The sequence below is a fragment of the Pseudophryne corroboree genome, chromosome 12 (assembly GCF_028390025.1).
Source record: "Pseudophryne corroboree isolate aPseCor3 chromosome 12, aPseCor3.hap2, whole genome shotgun sequence".
Classification (NCBI taxonomy): Eukaryota; Metazoa; Chordata; class Amphibia; order Anura; family Myobatrachidae; genus Pseudophryne; species Pseudophryne corroboree.
The window spans coordinates 175,113,711-175,138,440 of record NC_086455.1 but is presented as its reverse complement, the minus strand read 5'-3'; the positions used below and the strand labels follow the sequence as shown (position 1 = coordinate 175,138,440).

Genomic DNA, 24,730 nt, shown 5'->3' with positions numbered 1-24,730 from the left:
CAATATCATTTCATAGATTTGTTCAGTGACAGTGCGTTATAGCCGGTGTTAGAGGGTGCCGCTCCCTCCGCCGTTACATCATCAGCTTGGTTCAGGGTTGGCTGACTTAAACCCAATGTTTGTTCTGTCCCCGAATCTCCCTCTGGTGAGCATGAATGACATTCTACAGTGGCTGTCCTCGCCCTGATGCGGGCGGTTAAATCTATTCTTGACATAGAGAATAAGGGACTGGCTCCTAAGCCTAAGACTCCGGTATTTAAACGCCAAATGGTGGTTAAGGCTGAATTCCCTCAGTCGTATCATCTTACTGACCTCGAGTGAAGCATGGCTTGCTCCTGGCAAATGGTTCCAGCTCCCAAAAAGACTTGTCTTTTTACTCTCTCCCAATAGGACATTGCGCTAAGTAGGAGGTTCCCCCTGCGGTAGATTATCGCGTAGCGCGCCTTGCTAGAAGCTCTGCATTACATGGCATATCTAATATCCTTACAAAGAACGAAGGTTCAGAAAGGTTGAGATTACCTAAAGGATTAAAAAAAAGGGGCAGACTAGATGGGTCAAGTGGTTCTCATCTGCCGTCACATTCTAAGTTTCTATTACCTATTCTGACAGTATCTTCCCTCAAGGACGCAACGGATAGAAAGCTTTTTCTCTGACATCCTAGTGGATGCTGGGGACTCCGTAAGGACCATGGGGAATAGACGGGCTCCGCAGGAGACTGGGCACTCTATAAGAAAGATTTGGTACTATCTGGTGTGCACTGGCTCCTCCCTCTATGCCCCTCCTCCAGACCTCAGTTAGATTTATGTGCCCGGCCCGAGCTGGTTGCACACTAGGAGCTCTCCTGAGCTTCTAGAAAGAAAGTTTAAATTAGGTTTTTTATTTTACAGTGAGACCTGCTGGCAACAGGCTCACTGCATCGAGGGACTAAGGGGAGAAGAAGCGAACCTACCTGCTTGCAGCTAGCTTGGGCTTCTTAGGCTACTGGACACCATTAGCTCCAGAGGGATCGACCGCAGGACCCGTCCTTGGTGTTCGTTCCCGGAGCCGCGCCGCCGTCCCCCTTACAGAGCCAGAAGCATGAAGTGGTCCGGAAAATCGGCGGCAGAAGACTTCAGTCTTCACCAAGGTAGCGCACAGCACTGCAGCTGTGCGCCATTGCTCCTCATACACACTTCACACTCCGGTCACTGAGGGTGCAGGGCGCTGGGGGGGGGCGCCCTGAGCAGCAATAATATCACCTTGGCTGGCAAAATAACCACAATATATAGCACCAGAGGCTATATATGTGGTAATTACCCCTGCCAGAATACAGAAAAAAGCGGGAGAAAAGGCCGCCGAAAAAGGGGCGGAGCCATCTCCCTCAGCACACTGGCGCCATTATTCCCTCACAGTTCCACTGGAAGGAAGCTCCCTGACTCTCCCCTGCAGTCTACACTACAGAAAGGGTAAAAAAGAGAGGGGGGCACTAAATTTGGGCGCAGTTTAATACAATAAGCAGCTATAAAGGGTCATAATTCAGTTAGTCCCTGTATTATTATAGCGCTCTGGTGTGTGCTGGCATACTCTCTCTCTGTCTCCCCAAAGGGCTTTTGTGGGGTCCTGTCTCCTTTAAGAGCATTCCCTGTGTGTGTGCGGTGTGTCGGTACGGCTGTGTCGACATGTTTGATGAGGAGACTTATGTGGAGGCGGAGCAGATGCCTATAAATGTGTTGTCACCCCCTGCGGGGCAGACACCTGAGTGGATGGACTTATGGAAGGAATTACGTGCAAGTGTTGACTCCTTACATAAAAAATTTGACGACATGCCAAATGCGGGACAGCCGGCTTCTCAGCTCGTGCCTGCCCAGACGATTCAAAGGCCGTCAGGGGCCCTGAAACGACCACTACCTCAGATGGCAGACACAGATGTCGACACGGATACTGATGCAAGTGTCGACGACGATGAGTCAAATTTAATGTCCACTAGGGCCATTTGTGGCATGATTGAGGCAATGAAAGAGGTATTACACCTTTCTGATATAAACCCAGGTACCTCAAAAAAGGGTATTATGTTTGGGGAGAAAAAACTACCAATAGTTTTTCCCCCATCTGAGGAATTGAATGATGTGTGTGAAGAAGCGTGGGCTTTCCCTGATAAAAAATTGGTGATTTCAAAAAAATTACTAATGGCGTTCCCTTTCTCGCCAGAGGATAGGTCACGTTGGGAAACTCCCCCTAGGGTGGATAAAGCGCTCACACGTTTGTCTAAAAAGGTGGCACTACCGTCTCCGGATACGGCCGCCCTAAAGGAACCTGCTGATAGAAAGCAGGAGGCTATCCTAAAATCTATATACACACACACTGGTGTTATACTGAGACCAGCTATTGCTTCAGCCTGGATGTGCAGTGCTGCTGCTGCTTGGTCAGATTCCCTGTCGGAAAATATTGACACCCTAGACAGAGACACTATATTGCTAACCATAGAGCATATAAAAGACTCAGTCTTATACATGAGAGATGCACAGAGGGAGATCTGCCGGCTGGCATCTAGAATAAGTGCATTGTCCATTTCTGCTAGGAGAGGCTTATGGACTCGGCAGTGGACAGGAGATGCAGATTCTAAAAGGCACATGGAAGTTTTGCCTTATAAGGGTGAGGAGTTATTCGGGGACGGTCTCTCAGACCTTGTTTCCACAGCAACAGCTGGGAAGTCTGCATTTTTGCCCCATGTCCCCTCACAGCCTAAGAAAGCACCGTATTACCAAGTACAGTCCTTTCGACCCCAGAAAAACAGGCGGGGAAAAGGCGTCTCCTTTCTGTCTAGAGGCAGAGGAAGGGGGAAAAAGCTGCAACACACAGCAGGTTTCCAGGACCAAAAGTCCTCCCCCGCTTCTTCCAAATCCGCCGCATGACGGTGGGGCTCCACAGGCGGAGCCAGGTACGGTGGGGGGCCGCCTCAGGAATTTCAGCGATCAGTGGGCTCGCTCACGGGTGGATCCCTGGATCCTTCAAGTAGTATCTCAGGGGTACAAGCTGGAATTCCAGGCGCCTCCCCCCCGCCGTTTCCTCAAATCAGCCTTACCGACGACTCCATCGGGCAGGGAGGCTTTGCTAGAGGCCATTCACAAGCTGTATTCCCAGCAGGTGATAGTCAAGGTACCCCTACTTCAACAAGGCCGGGGCTACTATTCCACACTGTTTGTGGTACCGAAACCAGACGGTTCGGTGAGACCCATTTTAAATTTGAAATCCTTGAACACGTACATAACAAAATTCAAGTTCAAGATGGAATCGCTCAGGGCGGTTATTGCAAGCCTGGACGAGGGGGATTACATGGTATCCCTGGACATCAAGGATGCTTACCTGCATGTCCCTATTTACCTTCCTCACCAGGAGTACCTCAGATTTGTGGTACAGGATTGCCATTACCAATTCCAGACACTACCGTTTGGACTGTCCACGGCACCGAGGGTGTTTACCAAAGTAATGGCAGAAATGATGATACTCCTTCGAAAAAAGGGAGTTATAATTATCCCGTACTTGGACGATCTCCTTATAAAGGCGAGGTCCAGGGAGCAGTTACTGGTCGGAGTAGCACTATCTCGGGAAGTGCTACAACAGCATGGCTGGATTCTAAACATTCCAAAGTCACAACTGGTTCCTTCCACACGCTTACTGTTCCTGGGGATGATTCTGGACACAGAACAGAAAAAAGTGTTTCTCCCGCAGGAGAAAGCCAAGGAGCTGTCATCTCTAGTCAGAGACCTCCTTAAACCGAAACTGGTATTGGTGCATCACTGCACACGAGTCCTGGGAAAAATGGTGGCTTCATACGAAGCAATTCCATTCGGCAGGTTCCATGCGAGGACCTTCCAGTGGGACCTCTTGGACAAGTGGTCGGGATCGCATCTTCAGATGCATCAACTGATAACCCTGTCTCCAAGGACCAGGGTGTCTCTACTGTGGTGGCTGCAGAGTGCTCATCTTCTAGAGGGCCGCAGATTCGGCATACAGGACTGGGTCCTGGTGACCACGGATGCCAGCCTTCGAGGCTGGGGAGCAGTCACACAGGGAAGAAACTTCCAAGGACTATGGTCAAGTCAGGAGTCGTCCCTACACATAAATATTCTGGAACTGAGGGCCATTTACAATGCCCTAAGTCAGGCAAAACCCCTGCTTCAAAACCAGCCGGTACTGATCCAGTCAGACAACACCACTGCAGTCGCCCATGTGAACCGACAGGGCGGCACAAGAAGCAGGATGGCAATGGCAGAAGCCAGAAGGATTCTCCGATGGGCGGAAAATCACGTATTAGCACTGTCAGCAGTGTTCATTCCGGGAGTGGACAACTGGGAAGCAGACTTCCTCAGCAGACACGACCTACACCCGGGAGAGTGGGGACTTCATCCAGAAGTCTTCCTACTGTTGGTAACCCGTTGGGAAAGGTCACAGGTGGACATGATGGCGTCCCGCCTCAACAAAAAGCTAAAGAGATATTGCGCCAGGTCAAGGGACCCTCAGGCGATAGCTGTGGACGCTCTAGTGACACCGTGGGTGTACCAGTCGGTTTATGTGTTCCCTCCTCTGCCTCTCATACCAAAGGTACTGAGAATAATAAGAAGGCGAGGAGTAAGAACGATACTCGTGGTTCCGGATTGGCCAAGAAGGGCTTGGGTACCCAGAACTTCAAGAAATGATATCAGAGGACCCATGGCCTCTACCGCTCAGACAGGATCTGCTACAGCAGGGGCCCTGTCTGTTCCAAGACTTACCGCGGCTGCGTTTGATGGCATGGCGGTTGAATTCCGGATCCTAAAGGAAAAGGGCATTCCGGAGGAAGTCATTCCTACGCTGATAAAAGCCAGGAAAGAAGTAACCGCGAACCATTATCACCGTATTTGGCGAAAATATGTTGCGTGGTGTGAGGCCAGGAAGGCCCCAACAGAGGAATTTCAGCTGGGTCGCTTTCTACACTTCCTACAGTTGGGAGTGACTATGGGCCTAAAATTGGGTTCCATTAAGGTCCAGATTTCGGCCCTGTCGATTTTCTTCCAGAAAGAACTGGCTTCACTGCCTGAAGTCCAGACTTTTGTAAAGGGAGTGCTTCATATTCAGCCCCCTTTTGTGCCTCCCGTGGCACCTTGGGATCTCAATGTGGTGTTGTTTCCTAAAATCACATAGGTTTGAACCACTTAAAACTGTGGATCTGAAATATCTCACGTGGAAAGTGGTCATGTTATTGGCCTTGGTTTCGGCCAGGCGTGTGTCAGAATTGGCGGCTTTGTCTTGTAAAAGCCCTTATCTGATTTTTCATAAGGATAGGGCAGAATTGAGGACTCGTCCCCAGTTTCTCCCTAAGGTGGTATCTGCTTTTCACTTGAACCAACCTATTGTGGTGCCTGCGGCTACTAGGGACTTGGAGGATTCCAAGTTACTGGATGTAGTCAGGGCCTTGAAACTTTGTTTCCAGGACGGCTGGAGTCAGGAAGACTGACTCGCTTTTTGTCCTGTATGCACCCAACAAGATAGGTGCTCCTGCTTCTAAGCAGACTATTGCTCGCTGGATTTGTAGCACAATTCAGCTGGTGCATTCTGCGGCTGGATTGCCGCATCCTAAATCAGTGAAAGCCCATTCCACGAGGAAAGTGGGCTCATCTTGGGCGGCTGCCCGAAGGGTCTCGGCTTTACAACTTTGCCGAGCTGCAACTTGGTCAGGGGCAAACACGTTTGCTAAATTCTACAAATTTGATACCCTGGCTGAGGAGGACCTTGAGTTCTCTCATTCGGTGCTGCAGAGTCATCCGCACTCTCCCGCCCGTTTGGGAGCTTTGGTATAATCCCCATGTTCCTTACGGAGTCCCCAGCATCCACTAGGACGTCAGAGAAAATAAGATTTTACTCACCGGTAAATCTATTTCTCGTAGTCCGTAGTGGATGCTGGGCGCCCATCCCAAGTGCGGATTGTCTGCAATACTTGTATATAGTTATTGCCTAACTAAAGGGTTATTGTTGAGCCATCTGTTGAGAGGCTCTGTTATATTTCATACTGTTAACTGGGTATAGTATCACGAGTTATACGGTGTGATTGGTGTGGCTGGTATGAGTCTTACCCGGGATTCAAAATCCTTCCTTATTGTGTCAGCTCTTCCGGGCACAGTATCCTAACTGAGGTCTGGAGGAGGGGCATAGAGGGAGGAGCCAGTGCACACCAGATAGTACCAAATCTTTCTTATAGAGTGCCCAGTCTCCTGCGGAGCCCGTCTATTCCCCATGGTCCTTACGGAGTCCCCAGCATCCACTACGGACTACGAGAAATAGGTTTACCGGTTAGTAAAATCTTATTATTATTTTTTTAAATTGTGTTTATTTATGATTTTTAACAGGAGTCCAGAAATTGCGCAGGAGCATTCCCTGCCACTCTCTTGGGCGCTACATCCAGGCACACAACAGCAGGAGACACAATATAGGGGTGATGTGGCAAATGTTGCACCCTGCGAAGGTGCAGTCACCTCCACACTCTTTGGCATAGCATCAGGGCACACAATAGCAGGAGGTTCACAGTGTAAAGGTGATGTGACTAATGTTACACCCTGCAAAGGTACAATCTCCCCCATCCTCTCTGGTACAGCATCCAGGCAGAAGGGCGCTTAATCCAAGCGGCCAAGGCATAAATCAGCATGGAGCCCTGCCACTCTTGTCACCATCTTATCCCCTGACTCCAAGATAGCTTGAAGAACCTGCTCCATGAGATACACAGGAAAAAAGGAGACAGGGAACTTTGAGCCACAGAGGGACAGCCCGGCAGCAGCAGGCACAGAAACAGCCACAAGATAAAGCTCTGAGGCAGCCGTGTAGAGACCAAGATGGCCGCCGCACGTCAGGACACCAAAGTGAGAAGCAGAAGATGAATCGACGCAAGGGACTTCCACAAGCAGCCAGGCAGAGTCGGTCACCATGTCCAGACCCCACATGGGCACGCAGCACCACCAGAGTTCACAGGAGGCAGCCGGCAAGCCAAATCCAAGATAGCCAGCAGCGCGTTTCACACACAGGTGACCGGAGTAGTAGCAGGCCACAGAAGGAGGTACACAGCCTCAAGAGGCCCCAAACCACTCCACAGGTATCAATGGTATGTCAAGCGCAGGTTCAGGGAAAAAGGAGTCCAGTAACCGGCAACAGGATAAATTACAGGCTCAATAGGCTGGGGAGCTTCAGGATGCACGTCCTGTCCCATGCCCACCCAGGCCACCAGATAGAAAGCATTTACATTGTCTCAAGTCCATCTATTCGCATGCAGGCGCTATTACACGGCCAGCTATGGCCTCAGCCTGGGTAGCTAAGACTATTGAAGGCTGGACTGATGCGCTTGAGGACAGCTTTCCATCAGACGCTACCTGGGAACAGCTAGCCCACATTTCTCGTATCCGGGAAGCAGCCTCTTACCTGGGAGTAGAAGTGTTGAATACTGGAGTCCTTGCTTCTAAAGCGTCAGCGACCTCTGTGGTCGCCCGGAGGGTCCTGTGGCTGCAGTTCTGGAAAGCAGACACTGATTCCATGAAGGCGCTCGAATCTCTGCCATTCGCTGGAGCCATACTGTTCGGCGCCGAGTTGGACAAGATCGTGGCTACTGTTGTAGCTTATGAATCTGCCTAGGACGTCCTCCTTCCGGTCCTTTCGCCCCCATTGTAAGGCTAAAGGCCAGTCCTTTCACAGGCAGTCTGGCTTACACAAGACCGCCAAACCCCACTCTAAACAATTGGGCTGCCAGACGCCCAGCTGCAAAGTCTCCATCTAATGGCGCAGTCCTCCTTCTGGGGGATCCCAGGGTGGGAGGCCGACTTCTTCAGTTTGCAGAGTCCTGGCGTTAGACCACCACTGACGCCTGGGTATGAAAAGTGGTCTCTCACGGGTACGCTCTCACCTTTCTGAAGCGCCCTCTCCAGCAGTTCTTTTGTAGAGGTCATCCAACAGACCCAGTCAAGGCCCTGGCTCTCCAGGAAGCCATTCAACCTCTGCTAAATTCAGGGGTAATAATACCGGTCCTTCCAGTACATCAAGGGAAGTGTTTTTACTCCACCCTCTTCCTGGTTCAAAAGCCAAATGGTTCCCATAGGCCTATTGTCAACCTCAAATCACAGGTTTATCCAAGTGCCCAAGTTTCGCATGGAAACTCTCCACTCCGTTGTCCTGGCTTTGGGACCTGGAGACTTCATGGCATCCTTAGATATTCAGGATGCCTACCTGCATGTGCCTATTACTCCCAAACATCAGCAATTCCTCAGATTTGCTGTCTTTCGGTGACATTATCAGTTTCAGGCCCTGCTCTTCGGGTTTTCTACGGCACCTCAGGTCTTTACCAAAATAATGGCTCTTATGACGGCACAACTTGGGGGTCAGAATACTTCTATACCTGGAGACCTTCTGTTTTTGGCGCAATCCCCGGAAGTACTCCACCACCATCTTCAACTGAATGTGGCCTTCCTACAGGAACACGGCTGGCTCATCAGCATTGCTCTTTTATGGCGTCTGTTGGACTTGTGTGGTTTGGATAGTTGGTTTAAGGTTCCTTGTCTGTCCTTTCTCCTCTGGGCTTGGTTAAGCTTAACGGAGTCACGTGGGGTATAGATGTGTAGAAGCCCGGCCAGAATCATTCAAGATTTAAAGTGCAAGACTCAACTCGCCACCATCTATAGTCCCGAGTTCCCAGTGTCCTCTATGGAATCGGAGAAAGGGTTTTTACTGGTAAAATGCTGTTTTTGTGTCCTGACATTCCTTCGAAGGGAGTACAGGGTTTGGCCTTTTCATAAGGACGTGGGAAATCGTCTACTCACACTATGTTTAATTACAAACGAGGGGGGATATAGAATTATATATAGTAAATTGCATGTAGTAATCTCCCTTTAATTTGTCCTTTATGGTCATAGGTGCCAGTGAATCTCCTGCGCGCTGGCCGCATCTTTGTGTTTGAACCACCACCTGGCGTGAAGGCCAACATGCTGCGAACCTTCAGTAGCATTCCCGTCTCTAGGATCTGCAAGGTGAGTCCAGACTGCTCGTGCTGAGGGTACCAGGGTAAGGGTCTTGCAGCCTGGCCGGGATTATGGCCTCACACCTCTGTCTTGGTGAATAGCTGTATGAGGTGCTGTCCAGGTACAAAAGAGGCAGCCATGTTGTAGACTGGATATCGCTCTCTGCCAGGCTGTTTCCTGTGAACCAGTCATATCACGGAGGCATAAGGACCACATTTGTGTGCAGTATATAGACTCATGATTTACTCTCTTCCTTTGTTTCTCTGCAGTCTCCAAACGAGCGTGCTCGGCTGTATTTCCTGCTGGCCTGGTTCCACGCAATCATCCAGGAACGCCTGCGTTACGCTCCACTAGGTTGGTCTAAGAAATACGAATTTGGTGAATCCGATCTGAGATCGGCCTGTGACACGGTGGATACTTGGCTGGACGACACCGCGAAGGCAAGTGATGTATTGAGAGGACATCATCGTAGAGGTTTGCCTGCCGGTTTCCTCATTTTATATCTGAGGCGGCCGATGTGACCTCTTACATACGGGGTTCGGGGGGGCGCTGGTGACCAGAACTGAGGCTCAGCACATGTTGAGGTATCAGGGTAAAGCTTTTACTGAGCTCTTGTTACCGTGGTTTGATTTCCGTTCTAGCTTCTCCTAGTTACAGCCGGCTTAGCACATCAATGAAGGGGGAGTTGTCAGTTACCTGCACAAATTACTGTACCCACTGGTGGCACAGTCTTCCAGACGGGCACATAGTGCTGAGTGTGCATCAATCCATTCCTTCCCGCATCCCTTCACTTCTCACCCTCATTAAGCTAATGACCCAGATCACATCCACCCTCAGTAATGAAACTCCATTTACGTCTTCAGGGCCGGCAGAACATCTCACCAGATAAGATACCATGGTCCGCTTTAAAGACCCTGATGGCACAGTCCATTTACGGAGGCCGCATTGATAATGAATTTGATCAGCGTCTGCTCAACACCTTCCTCGACAGACTCTTCACTACTTCAAGTTTTGATGGGGACTTTAAACTTGCTTGTAAGGTGGATGGACACAAGGACATCCAAATGCCAGATGGCATCAGGTAATCATGTGCAACGGTCTTCTTAATCTTATTATGGAACAGTTATTTCTTTCATCCCTATTGGACTGCGACCCAGCTCCAGCACTATTGCCCCCTATACCCCACCTGCCCTGCTCCAGCACTAGCACCCCCAATACCCCAAGGTACGACTGCGTCCGGCACTAGCGCCCTCTATACCCCAAGGTACAACTGCGTCCCAGCCCTGCTCCAGCACTAGCGCCCTCTATACCCCAAGGTATGACTGCGTCCCAGCCCTGCTTCAGCACTAGTGCCCCCTATACCCCAAGGTATGACTGCGTCCCAGCCCTGCTCCAGCACTAGTGCCCCCTATAACCCAAGGTATGACTGCATCCCAGCCCTGCTCCAGCACTAGCGCCCTCTATACCCCAAGGTACAACTGCGTCCCAGCCCTGCTCCAGCACTAGCGCCCTCTATACCCCAAGGTATGACTGCGTCCCAGCCCTGCTTCAGCACTAGTGCCCCCTATACCCCAAGGTATGACTGCGTCCCAGCCCTGCTCCAGCACTAGTGCCCCCTATACCCCAAGGTATGACTGCATCCCAGCCCTGCTCCAGCACTAGCGCCCTCTATACCCCAAGGTGCAACTGCGTCCCTGCCCTGCTCCAGCACTAGTGCCCCCTATACCCCAAGGTATGACTGCGTCCCAGCCCTGCTCCAGCACTAGCGCCCTCTATACCCCAAGGTGCAACTGCATCCCTGCCCTGCTCCAGCACTAGTGCCCCCTATACCCCAAGGTATGACTGCGTCCCAGCCCTGCTCCAGCACTAGTGCCCCCTATACCCCAAGGTATGACTGCGTCCCAGCCCTGCTCCAGCACTAGCGCCCTCTTTATACCCCAAGGTATGACTGCGTCCCAGCCCTGCTCCAGCACTAGTGCCCCCTATACCCCAAGGTATGACTGCGTCCCAGCCCTGCTCCAGCACTAGCGCCCTCTATACCCCAAGGTACAACTGCGTCCCTGCCCTGCTCCAGCACTAGCGCCCTCTATACCCCAAGGTATGACTGCGTCCCAGCCCTGCTTCAGCACTAGCGCCCTCTATACCCCAAGGTATGACTGCGTCCCAGCCCTGCTCCAGCACTAGTGCCCTCTATACCCCAAGGTACAACTACGTCCCGGCCCTGCTCCTGCACTAGTGCCCCCTATACCCCACCTGCCCTGCTCCAGCACTAGCGCCCTCTATACCCCAAGGTACGACTGCGTCCCTGCCCTGCCAGCACTAGTGCCCCCTATACCCCAAGGTACGACTGCGTATCAGCTCCAGCACTAGTGCCCCCTATACCCCAAGGTACAGCTGCGTCCCTGCCCTGCTCCAGCACTAGTGCCCCCTATACCCCACCTGCCCTGCTCCAGCACTAGCGCCCACTATACCCCAAGGTACAGCTGCGTCCCTGCCCTGCTCCAGCACTAGTGCCCCCTATTCCCCAAGGTACAGCTGCGTCCCTGCCCTGCTCCAGCGCTAGTGCCCTCTAATACCCCAAGGTGCAACTGCGTCCCTGCCCTGCTCCAGCACTAGTGCCCTCTATACCCCAAGGTACAACTACGTCCCAGCCCTGCTCCTGCACTAGTGCCCCCTATACCCCACCTGCCCTGCTCCAGCACTAGCGCCCACTATACCCCAAGGTACGACTGCGTACCAGCTCCAGCACTAGTGCCCCCTATACCCCAAGGTACAGCTGCGTCCCTGCCCTGCTCCAGCGCTAGTGCCCTCTAATACTCCAAGGTGCAACTGCGTCCCTGCCCTGCTCCAGCACTAGTGCCCTCTATACCCCAAGGTACAACTACGTCCCAGCCCTGCTCCTGCACTAGTGCCCCCTATACCCCACCTGCCCTGCTCCAGCACTAGCGCCCTCTATACCCCAAGGTATGACTGCGTCCCAGCCCTGCTCCAGCACTAGCGCCTCCTATACCCCAAGGTACGACTGCGTCCCAGCCCTGCTCCAGCACTAGTGCCCTCTATACCCCAAGGTATGACTGCGTCCCAGCCCTGCTCCAGCACTAGTGCCCTCTATACCCCAAGGTACAACTACGTCCCAGCCCTGCTCCAGCACTAGTGCCCTCTATACCCCAAGGTGCAACTGCGTCCCAGCCCTGCTCCAGCACTAGCGCCCACTATACCCCAAGGTATGACTGCGTCCCAGCCCTGCTCCAGCACTAGCGCCTCCTATACCCCAAGGTACGACTGCGTCCCAGCCCTGCTCCAGCACTAGCGCCCTCTATACCCCAAGGTACAACTACGTCCCAGCCCTGCTTCAGCACTAGCGCCCACTATACCCCAAGGTACGACTGCGTCCCAGCCCTGCTCCAGCACTAGTGCCCTCTATACCCCAAGGTACAACTACGTCCCGGCCCTGCTCCTGCACTAGTGCCCCCTATACCCCACCTGCCCTGCTCCAGCACTAGCGCCCTCTATACCCCAAGGTACGACTGCGTCCCTGCCCTGCCAGCACTAGTGCCCCCTATACCCCAAGGTACGACTGCGTATCAGCTCCAGCACTAGTGCCCCCTATACCCCAAGGTACAGCTGCGTCCCTGCCCTGCTCCAGCACTAGTGCCCCCTATACCCCACCTGCCCTGCTCCAGCACTAGCGCCCACTATACCCCAAGGTACAGCTGCGTCCCTGCCCTGCTCCAGCACTAGTGCCCCCTATTCCCCAAGGTACAGCTGCGTACTTGCCCTGCTCCAGCGCTAGTGCCCTCTAATACCCCAAGGTGCAACTGCGTCCCTGCCCTGCTCCAGCACTAGTGCCCTCTATACCCCAAGGTACAACTACGTCCCAGCCCTGCTCCTGCACTAGTGCCCCCTATACCCCACCTGCCCTGCTCCAGCACTAGCGCCCACTATACCCCAAGGTACGACTGCGTACCAGCTCCAGCACTAGTGCCCCCTATACCCCAAGGTACAGCTGCGTCCCTGCCCTGCTCCAGCGCTAGTGCCCTCTAATACTCCAAGGTGCAACTGCGTCCCTGCCCTGCTCCAGCACTAGTGCCCTCTATACCCCACCTGCCCTGCTCCAGCACTAGCGCCCTCTATACCCCAAGGTATGACTGCGTCCCAGCCCTGCTCCAGCACTAGCGCCTCCTATACCCCAAGGTACGACTGCGTCCCAGCCCTGCTCCAGCACTAGTGCCCTCTATACCCCAAGGTATGACTGCGTCCCAGCCCTGCTCCAGCACTAGTGCCCTCTATACCCCAAGGTACAACTACGTCCCAGCCCTGCTCCAGCACTAGTGCCCTCTATACCCCAAGGTGCAACTGCGTCCCAGCCCTGCTCCAGCACTAGCGCCCACTATACCCCAAGGTATGACTGCGTCCCAGCCCTGCTCCAGCACTAGCGCCTCCTATACCCCAAGGTACGACTGCGTCCCAGCCCTGCTCCAGCACTAGCGCCCTCTATACCCCAAGGTACAACTACGTCCCAGCCCTGCTCCAGCACTAGTGCCCCCTATACCCCACCTGCCCTGCTCCAGCACTAGCGCCCTCTATACCCCTCCGTAAGACTGCGTCCCTGCCCTGCCAGCACTAGTGCCCCCTATACCCCAAGGTACGACTGCGTATCAGCTCCAGCACTAGTGCCCCCTATACTCCAAGGTACAGCTGCGTCCCTGCCCTGCTCCAGCGCTAGTGCCCCCTATACCCCAAGGTACAGCTGCGTCCCTGCCCTGCTCCAGCACTAGTGCCCCCTATACCCCACCTGCCCTGCTCCAGCACTAGCGCCCACTATACCCCAAGGTACAGCTGCGTCCCTGCTCTGCTCCAGCACTAGTGCCCCCTATACCCCAACTGCCCTGCTCCAGCACTAGCGCCCCCCTATACCCCAAGGTATGACTGCGTCCCAGCCCTGCTCCAGCACTAGCGCCCTCTATACCCCAAGGTACGACTGCGTCCCAGCCCTGCTCCAGCACTAGTGCCCTCTAATACCCCAAGGTGCAACTGCGTCCCTGCCCTGCTCCAGCACTAGTGCCCTCTATACCCCAAGGTACAACTACGTCCCAGCCCTGCTCCTGCACTAGTGCCCCCTATACCCCACCTGCCCTGCTCCAGCACTAGCGCCCACTATACCCCAAGGTACGACTGCGTCCCTGCCCTGCCAGCACTAGTGCCTCCTATACCCCAAGGTACGACTGCGTATCAGCTCCAGCACTAGTGCCCCCTATACCCCAAGGTACGACTGCGTATCAGCTCCAGCACTAGCGCCCACTATACCCCAAGGTACAACTACGTCCCAGCCCTGCTCCTGCACTAGTGCCCCCTATGCCCCACCTGCCCTGCTCCAGCACTAGCGCCCACTATACCCCAAGGTACGACTGCGTCCCTGCCCTGCCAGCACTAGTGCCCCCTATACCCCAAGGTACGACTGCGTACCAGCTCCAGCACTAGTGCCCCCTATACCCCAAGGTACAGCTGCGCCCCTGCCCTGCACCAGCACTAGTGCCCCCTATACCCCACCTGCCCTGCTCCAGCACTAGCGCCCACTATACCCCAAGGTACGACTGCGTCCCTGCCCAACCCAGCACTAGTGCCCCCTGTTCCCCAAGGTACGACTGCGTACCAGCTCCAGCACTAGCGCCCCCCTATACCCCAAGGTACAGCTGCGTCCCTGCCCTGCAGTAGTGCCCTCTATACCCCAAGGTACAGCTGCTTCCAAATCCTGCTCCAGCACTATTGCCCTCTATACCCCAAGGTACGACTGCATCCCCTGCCATGCTCCAGCACTAGTGCCATCTATACCCCAAGGTACAGCTGCTTCCCTGTCCTGCTCCAGCTTATTGCCCTCTATACCCCAAGGTACGACTGCATCCCTGCCCTGCACTAGCGCCCTCTATACAACAAGGTACAGCTGTGTCCCTGCCCTGCTCCAGCGCTAGCGCCCTCTATACCCCAAGGTACGACTGCGTCCCAGCCCTGCTCCAGCGCTAGCGCCCTCTATACCCCAAGGTATGACTGCGTCCCAGCCCTGCTCCAGCACTAGCGCCCTCTATAGGTACGTTTGCATCCCACAATACAGATTCAGATAATCAAGCTGCATGTTAGGTGGTCATTGTGTTCTTATTGTGTGGTCACTGTGTTATTTTAGGCGTGACGAGTTTGTGCAGTGGGTGGAGTTACTGCCAGACACACAGACTCCATCCTGGCTTGGACTACCGAACAACGCCGAATGTGTCCTCCTCACCACACAGGGTAACGTGCCGCCTGCTTACATTACTGACTACTCCACTAACTTGGCTTTTATGTCATCTTTCATTCACCCCGTCTCCACACCCACATCTCCTCCTGGGTGTGGAGTAAGCTTTTCTCACATTCTTTTACATTGTAACACTTGTGCGTCATGATGTGTGATTAACGTATTCACAATATTGTCTCTCCCCAACCACCCATTACCGGCTGTCTGACTGCTTCTCTGTCTCTCTCTAACCACACATTACCGGCTGTCTGACTGCTCTTGTTTCTCTCTCTCCCTAACCGCACATTACCGGCTGTCTCATCCTTCAGCAGTCTTGTGCTTTCCTGGCATCTTTCTGATCCATGACCTAATACCTCTTCTCTGTCTCTTCCTGTTACTGTCTCTGGGTTTCCTGTTGCATCCTCTATTTCTTTATCATCCACTAGGGGTCACTGGAGTACTCTTGGGATATGGACGGGCGTAGCCGAACAAAGGCACTGAATATTTAAATTTAGGACTCTCCCCCCTCCATATCCCCGAGTACCTCAGTGTACTCTCTCAGTGTATTTTCGGTGCTCACAGCACGAACATCGGCTTGTGGGAAGTGCCCACAGTTGAGATTTTATTTTATTTTTCATTTTACTTTTTATTTTACACTTCCCTTCCCCAGTTTCTTGAAAAACATGGGTCCGGGATGGTGCCGCTGCAAGGCAGCGTATGGCGTGTCGGTCCTCACAAAGAGCACCCTCACAGCCACAGGCGCTGCAAGGCAGCGCATGGCGTGTCGGTCCTCACAAAGAGCACCCTCACAGCCACAGGCAGCCACTGTCTCCTGCAAGCTGGACGGAGCTTACAGAAGAAGCCCCGTCACAGCCAGGAATAAGCAAAGAGCTGGACGGAGCTTACAGGAAGAAGCCCCGTCACAGCCAAGATGAGGTATCTGACAGAGAAGCTGGACGGAGCTTACAGAGAGAAGCCCCGTCACAGCCAGGATGAGAAGCTGGACGGAGCTTACAGAGAGAAGCCCCGTCACAGCCAGGATGAAAGTCCGTCACATGAGACGGAGCTTACAGGAGGCACAAGGTATGGTGGGGGGTCAGGGCGGTCAGCTCACGCTGCCGCCCTGCTGTGTGGGAAGTGTGATTTTACTGTTGCCCGCCGCTGAAGCCGCCGCTGAAGGTGTCCCGCTGAATTAAGCTAGAAACAGCGCTGAGCGGCCGCACGTCACTCAGAGACGCCGGCCGCTCTCCCAGCGCTGATTACCCGGCACCACTGTAAGGCGCCGCCGAGAGAGAGAAAGTGTTCTAACAGAGCGGCCGCACGTCACTCACAGACGCCGGCCGCTCTTCCAGTGAGGACACCGCACGCCGCTGATGCCCGGCCACTGCTGTATGAAGGGGCCGCCCGCTCTTTCAGACGGCTCCCCGGCGCTATACACAGCGCTCCCTACTCTCCCTGCACTCGCTCCCGTACGCTACAGGTAACACTACCTCACAAGCAGCGCAGCTGCAGGGGGGGTGAGGGGGAGTAATGCCCATAGCAGCAGCACCATATAGCAAGGCTGCATGGGTTAAGAATAGGCTGGTCAGCGTTTTAAACAGTAAGGAATAGGCTATCAGTGTCATAACCTATTGCATTTTTTTTTTTTTTTTTTTACCATGTTTTCTGGTATTTTCTGTTAAGGCTGCAAGATAATACAAAATTCACTGCAGGCACTGTTCATATTAATGAAGCCTAACTAAATGCATGTATTTTACTGTATCCTAGACCTGTGTTATCACTGTATAATAGGCTATTAAGCCTATATTAACTGTATAATAGGCTATTAAGCCTATATTAACACTGCAGCAGGTAACCTGTACTGTGATTTTTTGTGAAAGCATGGCATGACGGCCATTTTTAATCATTGCTGGTTTTCCAGCTTATAATTCCAGAACATTCCGGCCATACACCTCTACTCCACAAGGAGGCGCAGGGGTGTTAGTGGGAATTTTTGGCTGTATTTCTACATAATTCTAGAACATTCCTGCCCTACATCTCTAAGCCACCAGAGGAGCAGGGGGGTTAGTAGGAATTTGGTTCGGGTTTCATATGCCCATGTGAACTGTTTTCACATAAAGAATACTCTGGTTTCTCTTCACATCGAATAAATCTTTCGTTTTTTACTAAAGTTTCAGTAGAGAGAAACAACCATGAGTTTAATATGTTCAGCAATAACATATATATATATGACACATAATAACGTCAATAAGTCATGCAAGTGTCTGTCTGTTGCCTATTGTGGTGTCTGTCTACATAGCGAGTAAGGCTCTAGCGCAGACTAAAAATAATTTTTAAAAATCTTACGTTGGCAATTCAAATTAAAAGAGCGGTAACATCGGAGTCTCGGAAGTGATTCCGCCAGCTCTAACAAAAGACAGTCTTTCCAAACAATTTCCCTTTGGGTACCAGAGTGTTTATTTCACTGGTCTTATAATTTAATGCACGATTTTATGTCAAATCTCACACCGATAACTACAAGTGAGAAGGGTACATACATAATCGGTTCCAAAATGACGCAATCCGCTATTGGTAAATGCGTTTCTGTCAAACTTTATAAAAACCCAGGATACATTTGGGTTAATATAATCTATGTATGAAACAATGACGATCACTGTTAAAACAAGCTGCAAAGGATATCTGTAATGCTTCTGCTAACGCCGGTTACTTTCATCGTCGCTAGTTAAGCGCGACAAGGCCAGAGCTGGGTTGCTCCTAAATTTGATATTCAGATATCAAAACGCAAATACTTGTAACGGCGTTTGAGCTCGTTGCTCCTAAATTTGATATTCAGATATCAGAACGCAAATACTTGTAACGGCGTTTGAGCTGGTTGCTCCTAAATTTGATATTCAGATATCAAAACGCAAATACTTGTAACAGCGTTTTATCCCTTTATAAGCGGTGGTACAAAACAGTCACGCCTTGTAATGACAGGACGCTACAGTCAGCAAGCCAGTGGTTTCATGACCTCTTTTCCAATTGTGGAAGCGCGTCTTTACATGTTACATTTGCGAGATTTCCAGACATGCATGTCTCAGCTATTTACAGATTAAAGGACAAAACTGCCTCTGTGGAACGGTTTGGCAGGTTGCCATTTAGTCTTGCCTGGTTTTCAGCTGTCTTTATAATCCAGGCAGTAGTACTCCAACAGAGTCAGAGTTACTTATTCCCCTCTGTTTGAGCAAAACCAAACAGCTCCGTTGCAATTTCAATCAGCAAGTCACTTACTACAGTGGGAAAATGGATTTTCTGCGGTTAGTATTTGCTTATTGGAGCCACAAGATTACATAATTGCATTTGATCTTCACAATGCGTATTTACCCATTCCGGTTTGTTCATCACAGGTTCTAGCGTTTGCAAATCGCCACAACCATTAACCATTTCAGGTCTACCGTTGCTTATCGCCTCGGGTATTTACCAAAGTGAGGTTGGGGATGATAGCTCATCTCACAGAAGAACTCTGTCTCAACAGAGTTTCTCTATCTTAGCTGATCTGCTCATAAGAACTTTGTTTCAACAAAGTTCCTCGAACTTGCGCTACTAAGGTATACTGCGGTAGCAGATCAAGTTCGAAAACATTCGCATCTAATTCCGTCTAAACGATGTCAATTCCTAGGTAAGATTATAAATATGGTAAATCAAAGACTTTTACCTACTACACCAGCAAGAACAAATGTACATCTAGTAATTAGTGCAAAACACGCACACTAGCGGTACATTGGTGTATTCACCTATTAAGAATAAAGATGTGTTTTTAATTTAGTTCGCCACCCTTCACTCGCGTTTCCCACAGAGGAACAAGGGTGCATATACTCGGGACGAGAGTCGCAGAGGGTCAGGATTTGTAGTTAAACAAGATCAGCGACAAAGGTTCTAAAATGGATCACGACAGATTGCTGTCGATAAATGTCCTGGAACTCCGTGCATTTTACAATGCAATACATGCTTCGCTTTCAGTCTGACCAGGGGCAGTCAGACAAGGCAACGGCAGTTGCATACACAACAACCAGGGAGAACCAAGAAGCCGCATGGCAATGCGGCAGGTAACTCAAATCCTCAATGGCTCAGAACACCATTATGTGCAAATGTCAAGAGATCATTCCGTGAGTGGACATCTGTTCCGTGAGTGGACATCTGTTAGACAGATGATCTCACCCGTCAGGATTTGGATCCTGAAAACTGGACATTAATTCCAGAGGTGTTTCATATGTGAGTCCACAGAAGGGGGTTACCCTCAGGTATACATGATGGCATCTCGCCACAATTACAAAAGCTCAGTATGTGTACAAAACAACAGATCACAAGGGCAGTGGTGGTGGAGTCTCTCACATTCATGTGGTCATTCAGCATCGGGTATCTGGCTCCACCATTTTCCGCTGCTCTCTCCGTTGCAAAAACGGATCATAAGACAGTTCGTCACAGTCATACTGGTGGTATCTCATGGGTTTCGGAGAAGTTTGCTTCTCGAATTTCCAAGGAATACTTGCACACGATCTTGGCCGCTCATAATACGTCCAACCTGTTACATCAGGGAACGTTCTTTTACCCATAGTTACCTATGTACCTATTCCCTAGGTACCGCAGCTGCGGTTGACGGGGTGAGGGTTCAGACCGCCCTCTTAAGAAATAGAGCATTACAGTATCGGTTATACCAACCATGTTACGAGCTAGTAAGCCGCTTAAGACAGCTCATTATTACAAAATTTCGTGTGATTACATAGGTGGTAAACCTCGGAAGTATCCGACATCATCCTTCAAGTTACCCGTATTCTGATAAACGGGGTGGGATGGAAAACTGCGTTTATCTGCACTAAGGGTGCAGGTATCTGTATGGTAAACTTATTTTCAAAGACGTTTGCCTCTATTTGCGTCTGTACACATCTTTCTACAAGGTGTCATCAAAGTTCAGACTCTAGTTATCCCACCTACAACACCAGGTGGCTTGAGGTTGGGTTCAGATTTCTTACAGTTTTCATATTTTGAACCCTTACAACAAATGGGGATTAAGTTTCTCACTTTGGAAAACATTTTTCTTCTAGCCTTGGCTTCGGCAAGGGTGCTTCGGCAAGGGTTTTGTTTTCATATTTGGGTGCCTTGTATTCCAAGCCACCGTATTTGAGTTTTCTCATGACAAAGCAGATCTTCGGACGAATTCCGCTTTCGTATTCTTCACATCAATATACCAATAGTGGTTCCTGTGTGGACAGCACATTCTAGAATTCTGAATGTGGTACACGCATTACGCGTTTATATATGTCCCGAACGTCTACAGTACGTGATATGAATACGTTGTTTGTTCTCTATGATACTGCCAACTGGGGTTAGCCAGTTTCTCAGCAGACATTATCCAGTTGGATAATAATAATGACTACAAGTCAGGCTTACTTTAAGGCTAGGTTACAATCGCCTACGTCAGTAATAGCTCATCCCACAGGTTCTGTGGGAATGTCAGACCCAGCGGGTCGTGGAGCGTCTACGACGCGGCTACATAGCCTTCAGTGCACCACGTTTGTGCACGTTTACACGTTATGAATGGTGGCGCCATCAGCATCTAGCTTTGGGCTGCCTACTGTTACAAGTATCAAACAGCTCTCCCGCCCACGAGGGAAGCTTTGGTACGTCCCAAGAGTACTCCAGTGACCCCTAGTGGATGATAAAGAAAATAGGATTTTGGTACTTACCAGGTAAATCCTTTTCTTTGAATCCATAGGGGGCACTGGACGCCCACCCAGAGCAGTTTTACCTGGGTTGTTTTAAGCTCAAGGGAGCTTAGGGTAACAAGTTTTACTTGATTGATATTAAGCTCAGAGGAGCTTATGGTAACACATTTTCACCGATGGGTTCAAATTATAAAGTTCTATCGGTTATGGTGTCAACTGTTTAGTTGACAGTAAGGTTATGGGTCAACATGGTTGTTGTCCGTTATGTTATAGGTATTCTCCATTGTCAACCTCTCTATATAGTTCCTGTTCGCTCAGTAAAAAACACTGAGAGAGTACACTGAGGTACTCGGGGATATGGAGGGGGGAGAGTCCTAAATTTAAATATTCAGTGCCTTTGTTCGGCTACGCCCGTCCATATCCCAAGAGTACTCCAGTGCCCCCTATGGATTCAAAGAAAAGGATTTACCTGGTAAGTACCAAAATCCTACTTTCCCTCCATCCATCAGTCTTAGAATAGACGGCCACCTTGTATCCCCTGCAGTCTCTGCTGCAGTTACATCGTTATTGTGGCTTTCTCTAACGTCCTAAGTGGATGCTGGGGACTCCGTAAGGACCATGGGGAATAGCGGCTCCGCAGGAGACTGGGCACAAAAGTAAAGCTTTAGAACTACCTGGTGTGCACTGGCTCCTCCCCCTATGACCCTCCTCCAAGCCTCAGTTAGATTTTTGTGCCCGAACGAGAAGGGTGCACACTAGGGGCTCTCCTGAGCTGCTTAGTGAAAAGTTTAGTTTTAGGTTTTTTATTTTCAGTGAGACCTGCTGGCAACAGGCTCACTGCATCGAGGGACTAAGGGGAGAAGAAGCGAACTCACCTGCGTGCAGAGTGGATTGGGCTTCTTAGGCTACTGGACATTAGCTCCAGAGGGACGATCACAGGCCCAGCCATGGATGGGTCCCAGAGCCGCGCCGCCGGCCCCCTTACAGAGCCAGAAGAGGTCCGGAAAATCGGCGGCAGAAGACGTCCTGTCTTCACCAAGGTAGCGCACAGCACTGCAGCTGTGCGCCATTGCTCCTCAGCACACTTCACACTTCGGTCACTGAGGGTGCAGGGCGCTAGGGGGGGGCGCCCTGAGCAGCAATAAAAACACCTTGGCTGGCGAAAATACATCACATATAGCCCCCAGGGCTATATGGATGAATTTTAACCCCTGCCAGAATCCATAAAAAAGCAGGAGAAAAGTCCGCGAAAAAGGGGCGGAGCCTATCTCCTCAGCACACTGGCGCCATTTTCCCTCACAGCTCAGTTGGAGGGAAGCTCCCCTGGCTCTCCCCTGCAGTCACTACACTACAGAAATGGTTAAAAAAGAGAGGGGGGCACTAATTAGGCGCAGTATTAACAATACAGCAGCTATAAGGGGAAAAACACTTATATAAGGTTATCCCTGTATATATATAGCGCTCTGGTGTGTGCTGGCAAACTCTCCCTCTGTCTCCCCAAAGGGCTAGTGGGGTCCTGTCCTCTATCAGAGCATTCCCTGTGTGTGTGCTGTGTGTCGGTACATTTGTGTCGACATGTATGAGGAGAAAAATGATGTGGAGACGGAGCAGATTGCCTGTAATAGTGATGTCACCCCCTAGGGGGTCGACACCTGAGTGGATGAACTGTTGGAAGGAATTACGTGACAGTGTCAGCTCTGTATAAAAGACAGTGGTTGACATGAGACAGCCGGCTACTCAGCTTGTGCCTGTCCAGACGTCTCATAGGCCGTCAGGGGCTCTAAAGCGCCCGTTACCTCAGATGGCAGATATAGACGCCGACACGGATACTAACTCCAGTGTCGACGGTGAAGAGACAAATGTGACTTCCAGTAGGGCCACACGTTACATGATTGAGGCAATGAAAAATGTTTTACACATTTCTGATAATACGAGTACCACCAAAAAGGGGTATTATGTTCGGTGAGGAAAAACTACCTGTAGTTTTCCTGAATCTGAGAAATTAAATGAGGTGTGTGATGATGCGTGGGTTTCCCCCGATAACAACTGATAATTTCTAAAATGTTATTGGCATTATATCCTTTCCCGCCAGAGGTTAGGGTGCGTTGGGAAACACCCCCTAGGGTGGATAAAGCGCTCACACGCTTGTAAGGGCTCTACCCTCTCCTGAGATGGCCGCCCTTAAGGATCCTGCTGATAGAAAGCAGGAGGGTATCCTAAAATGTATTTACACACATACTGGTGTTATACTGCGACCAGCAATCGCCTCAGCCTGGATGTGCAGTGCTGGGTTGGCGTGGTCGGATTCCCTGACTGAAAATATTGATACCCTAGATAGGGGACAGTATATTATTGCCTATAGAGCATTTGAAAGATGCATTTCTATATATGCGTGATGCACAGCGGACTATTTGCCGACTGGCATCAAGTCTAAGTGCGTTGTCCATTTCTACCAGTAGAGGGTTATGGACACGACAGTGGTCAGGTGATGCGGATTCCAAACGGCATTTGGAAGTATTGCCTTATTAAGGGGAGGAGTTATTTGGGGTCGGTCTTTCAGACCTGGTGGCCACGGCAACAGCTGGGAAATCCACGTTTGTACCCCAGGTCGCCTCTCAACATGAGAAGACGCCGTATTATCAGGCGCAGTCTTTTCGTGGACAAGCGGGCAAAAGGTTCCTCATTTCTGCCCCGTGACAGAGGGAGAGGAAAAAGGCTGCAGAAATCAGCCAGTTCCCAGGAACAGAAACCCTCTCCCGCCTCTGCCAAGCCCTCAGTATGACGCTGGGGCTTTACAAGCAGAATCAGGCACGGTGGGGGGCCCGTCTCAATGAATTTCAGCGCGCAGTGGGCTCACTCGCAAGTAGACCCCTGGATCCTTCAGGTGATATCTCAGGGGTACAAATTGGAATTCGAGACGTCTCCCCCTCGCCGTTTCCTAAAGTCGGCTTTACCGATGTCTCCTTCTGACAGGGAGACAGTTTTGGAAGCCATTCACAAGCTGTATTCCCAGCAGGTGATAATCAAGGTACCCCTCCTGCAACAGGGAACGGGGTATTATTCCACACTGTTGTGGTACCGAAGCCGGACGGCTCGGTGAGACCGATTCTAAATCTAAAATCTTTGAACACTTACATACAGAGGTTCAAATTCAAGATTGAGTCACTCGGAGCAGTGATTGCGAACCTGGAAGAAGGGGACTACATGATGTCTCGGGACATCAAGGATGCTTACCTTCATGTCCCAATTTACCCTTCTCACCAAGGGTACCTCAGGTTTATGGTACAGAACTGTCACTATCAGTTCAGACGCTGCCGTATGGATGGTCCACGGCACCCCGGGTCTTTACCAAGGTAATGGCCGAAATGATGATATTCCTTCGAAGGAAGGGAATTTTAGTTATCCCTTACTTGGACGATTCCCTGATAAGGGTAAGATCCAGGGAACAGTTGGAGGTCGGTGTAGCACTATCTCAGGTAGTGTTGCGGCAGCACGATTGGATTCTCAATATTCCAAAATCGCAGCTGGTTCCGACGACTTGTCTTCTGTTCCTAGGGATGATCCTGGACACAGTCCAGAAAAAGGTGTTTCTCCCGGAGGAGAAAGCCAGGGAGTTATCCGAGCTAGTCAGGAACCTCCTAAAACCGAGCCAACTCTCAGTGCATCAATGCACAAGGGTTCTGGGTAAAATGGTGGCTTCCTACGAAGCAATCCCATTCGGCAGATTCCACGCAAGAACTTTCCAGTGGGACCTG

At 51.1% G+C, this 24,730-nt stretch overlaps 1 protein-coding gene and 1 non-coding gene across 2 annotated transcripts in view; both read left to right on the top strand.

Moving 5' to 3' along the window:
- DYNC1H1 (dynein cytoplasmic 1 heavy chain 1) overlaps positions 1-24,730 on the top strand; it is a 117,632-nt gene that overhangs the window by 78,899 nt on the left and 14,003 nt on the right. The window contains exons 69-72 of the mRNA XM_063948631.1: positions 8,904-9,017; positions 9,278-9,448; positions 9,872-10,089; positions 15,187-15,290. Coding sequence (XP_063804701.1) covers positions 8,904-9,017; positions 9,278-9,448; positions 9,872-10,089; positions 15,187-15,290 — 607 coding nt within the window. The remainder of the gene's footprint in view (positions 1-8,903; positions 9,018-9,277; positions 9,449-9,871; positions 10,090-15,186; positions 15,291-24,730) is intronic.
- On the top strand, positions 17,395-17,506 carry LOC134981619 (U5 spliceosomal RNA). The gene has a single exon (XR_010190729.1). It is a non-coding gene; the product is annotated as a U5 spliceosomal RNA (small nuclear RNA).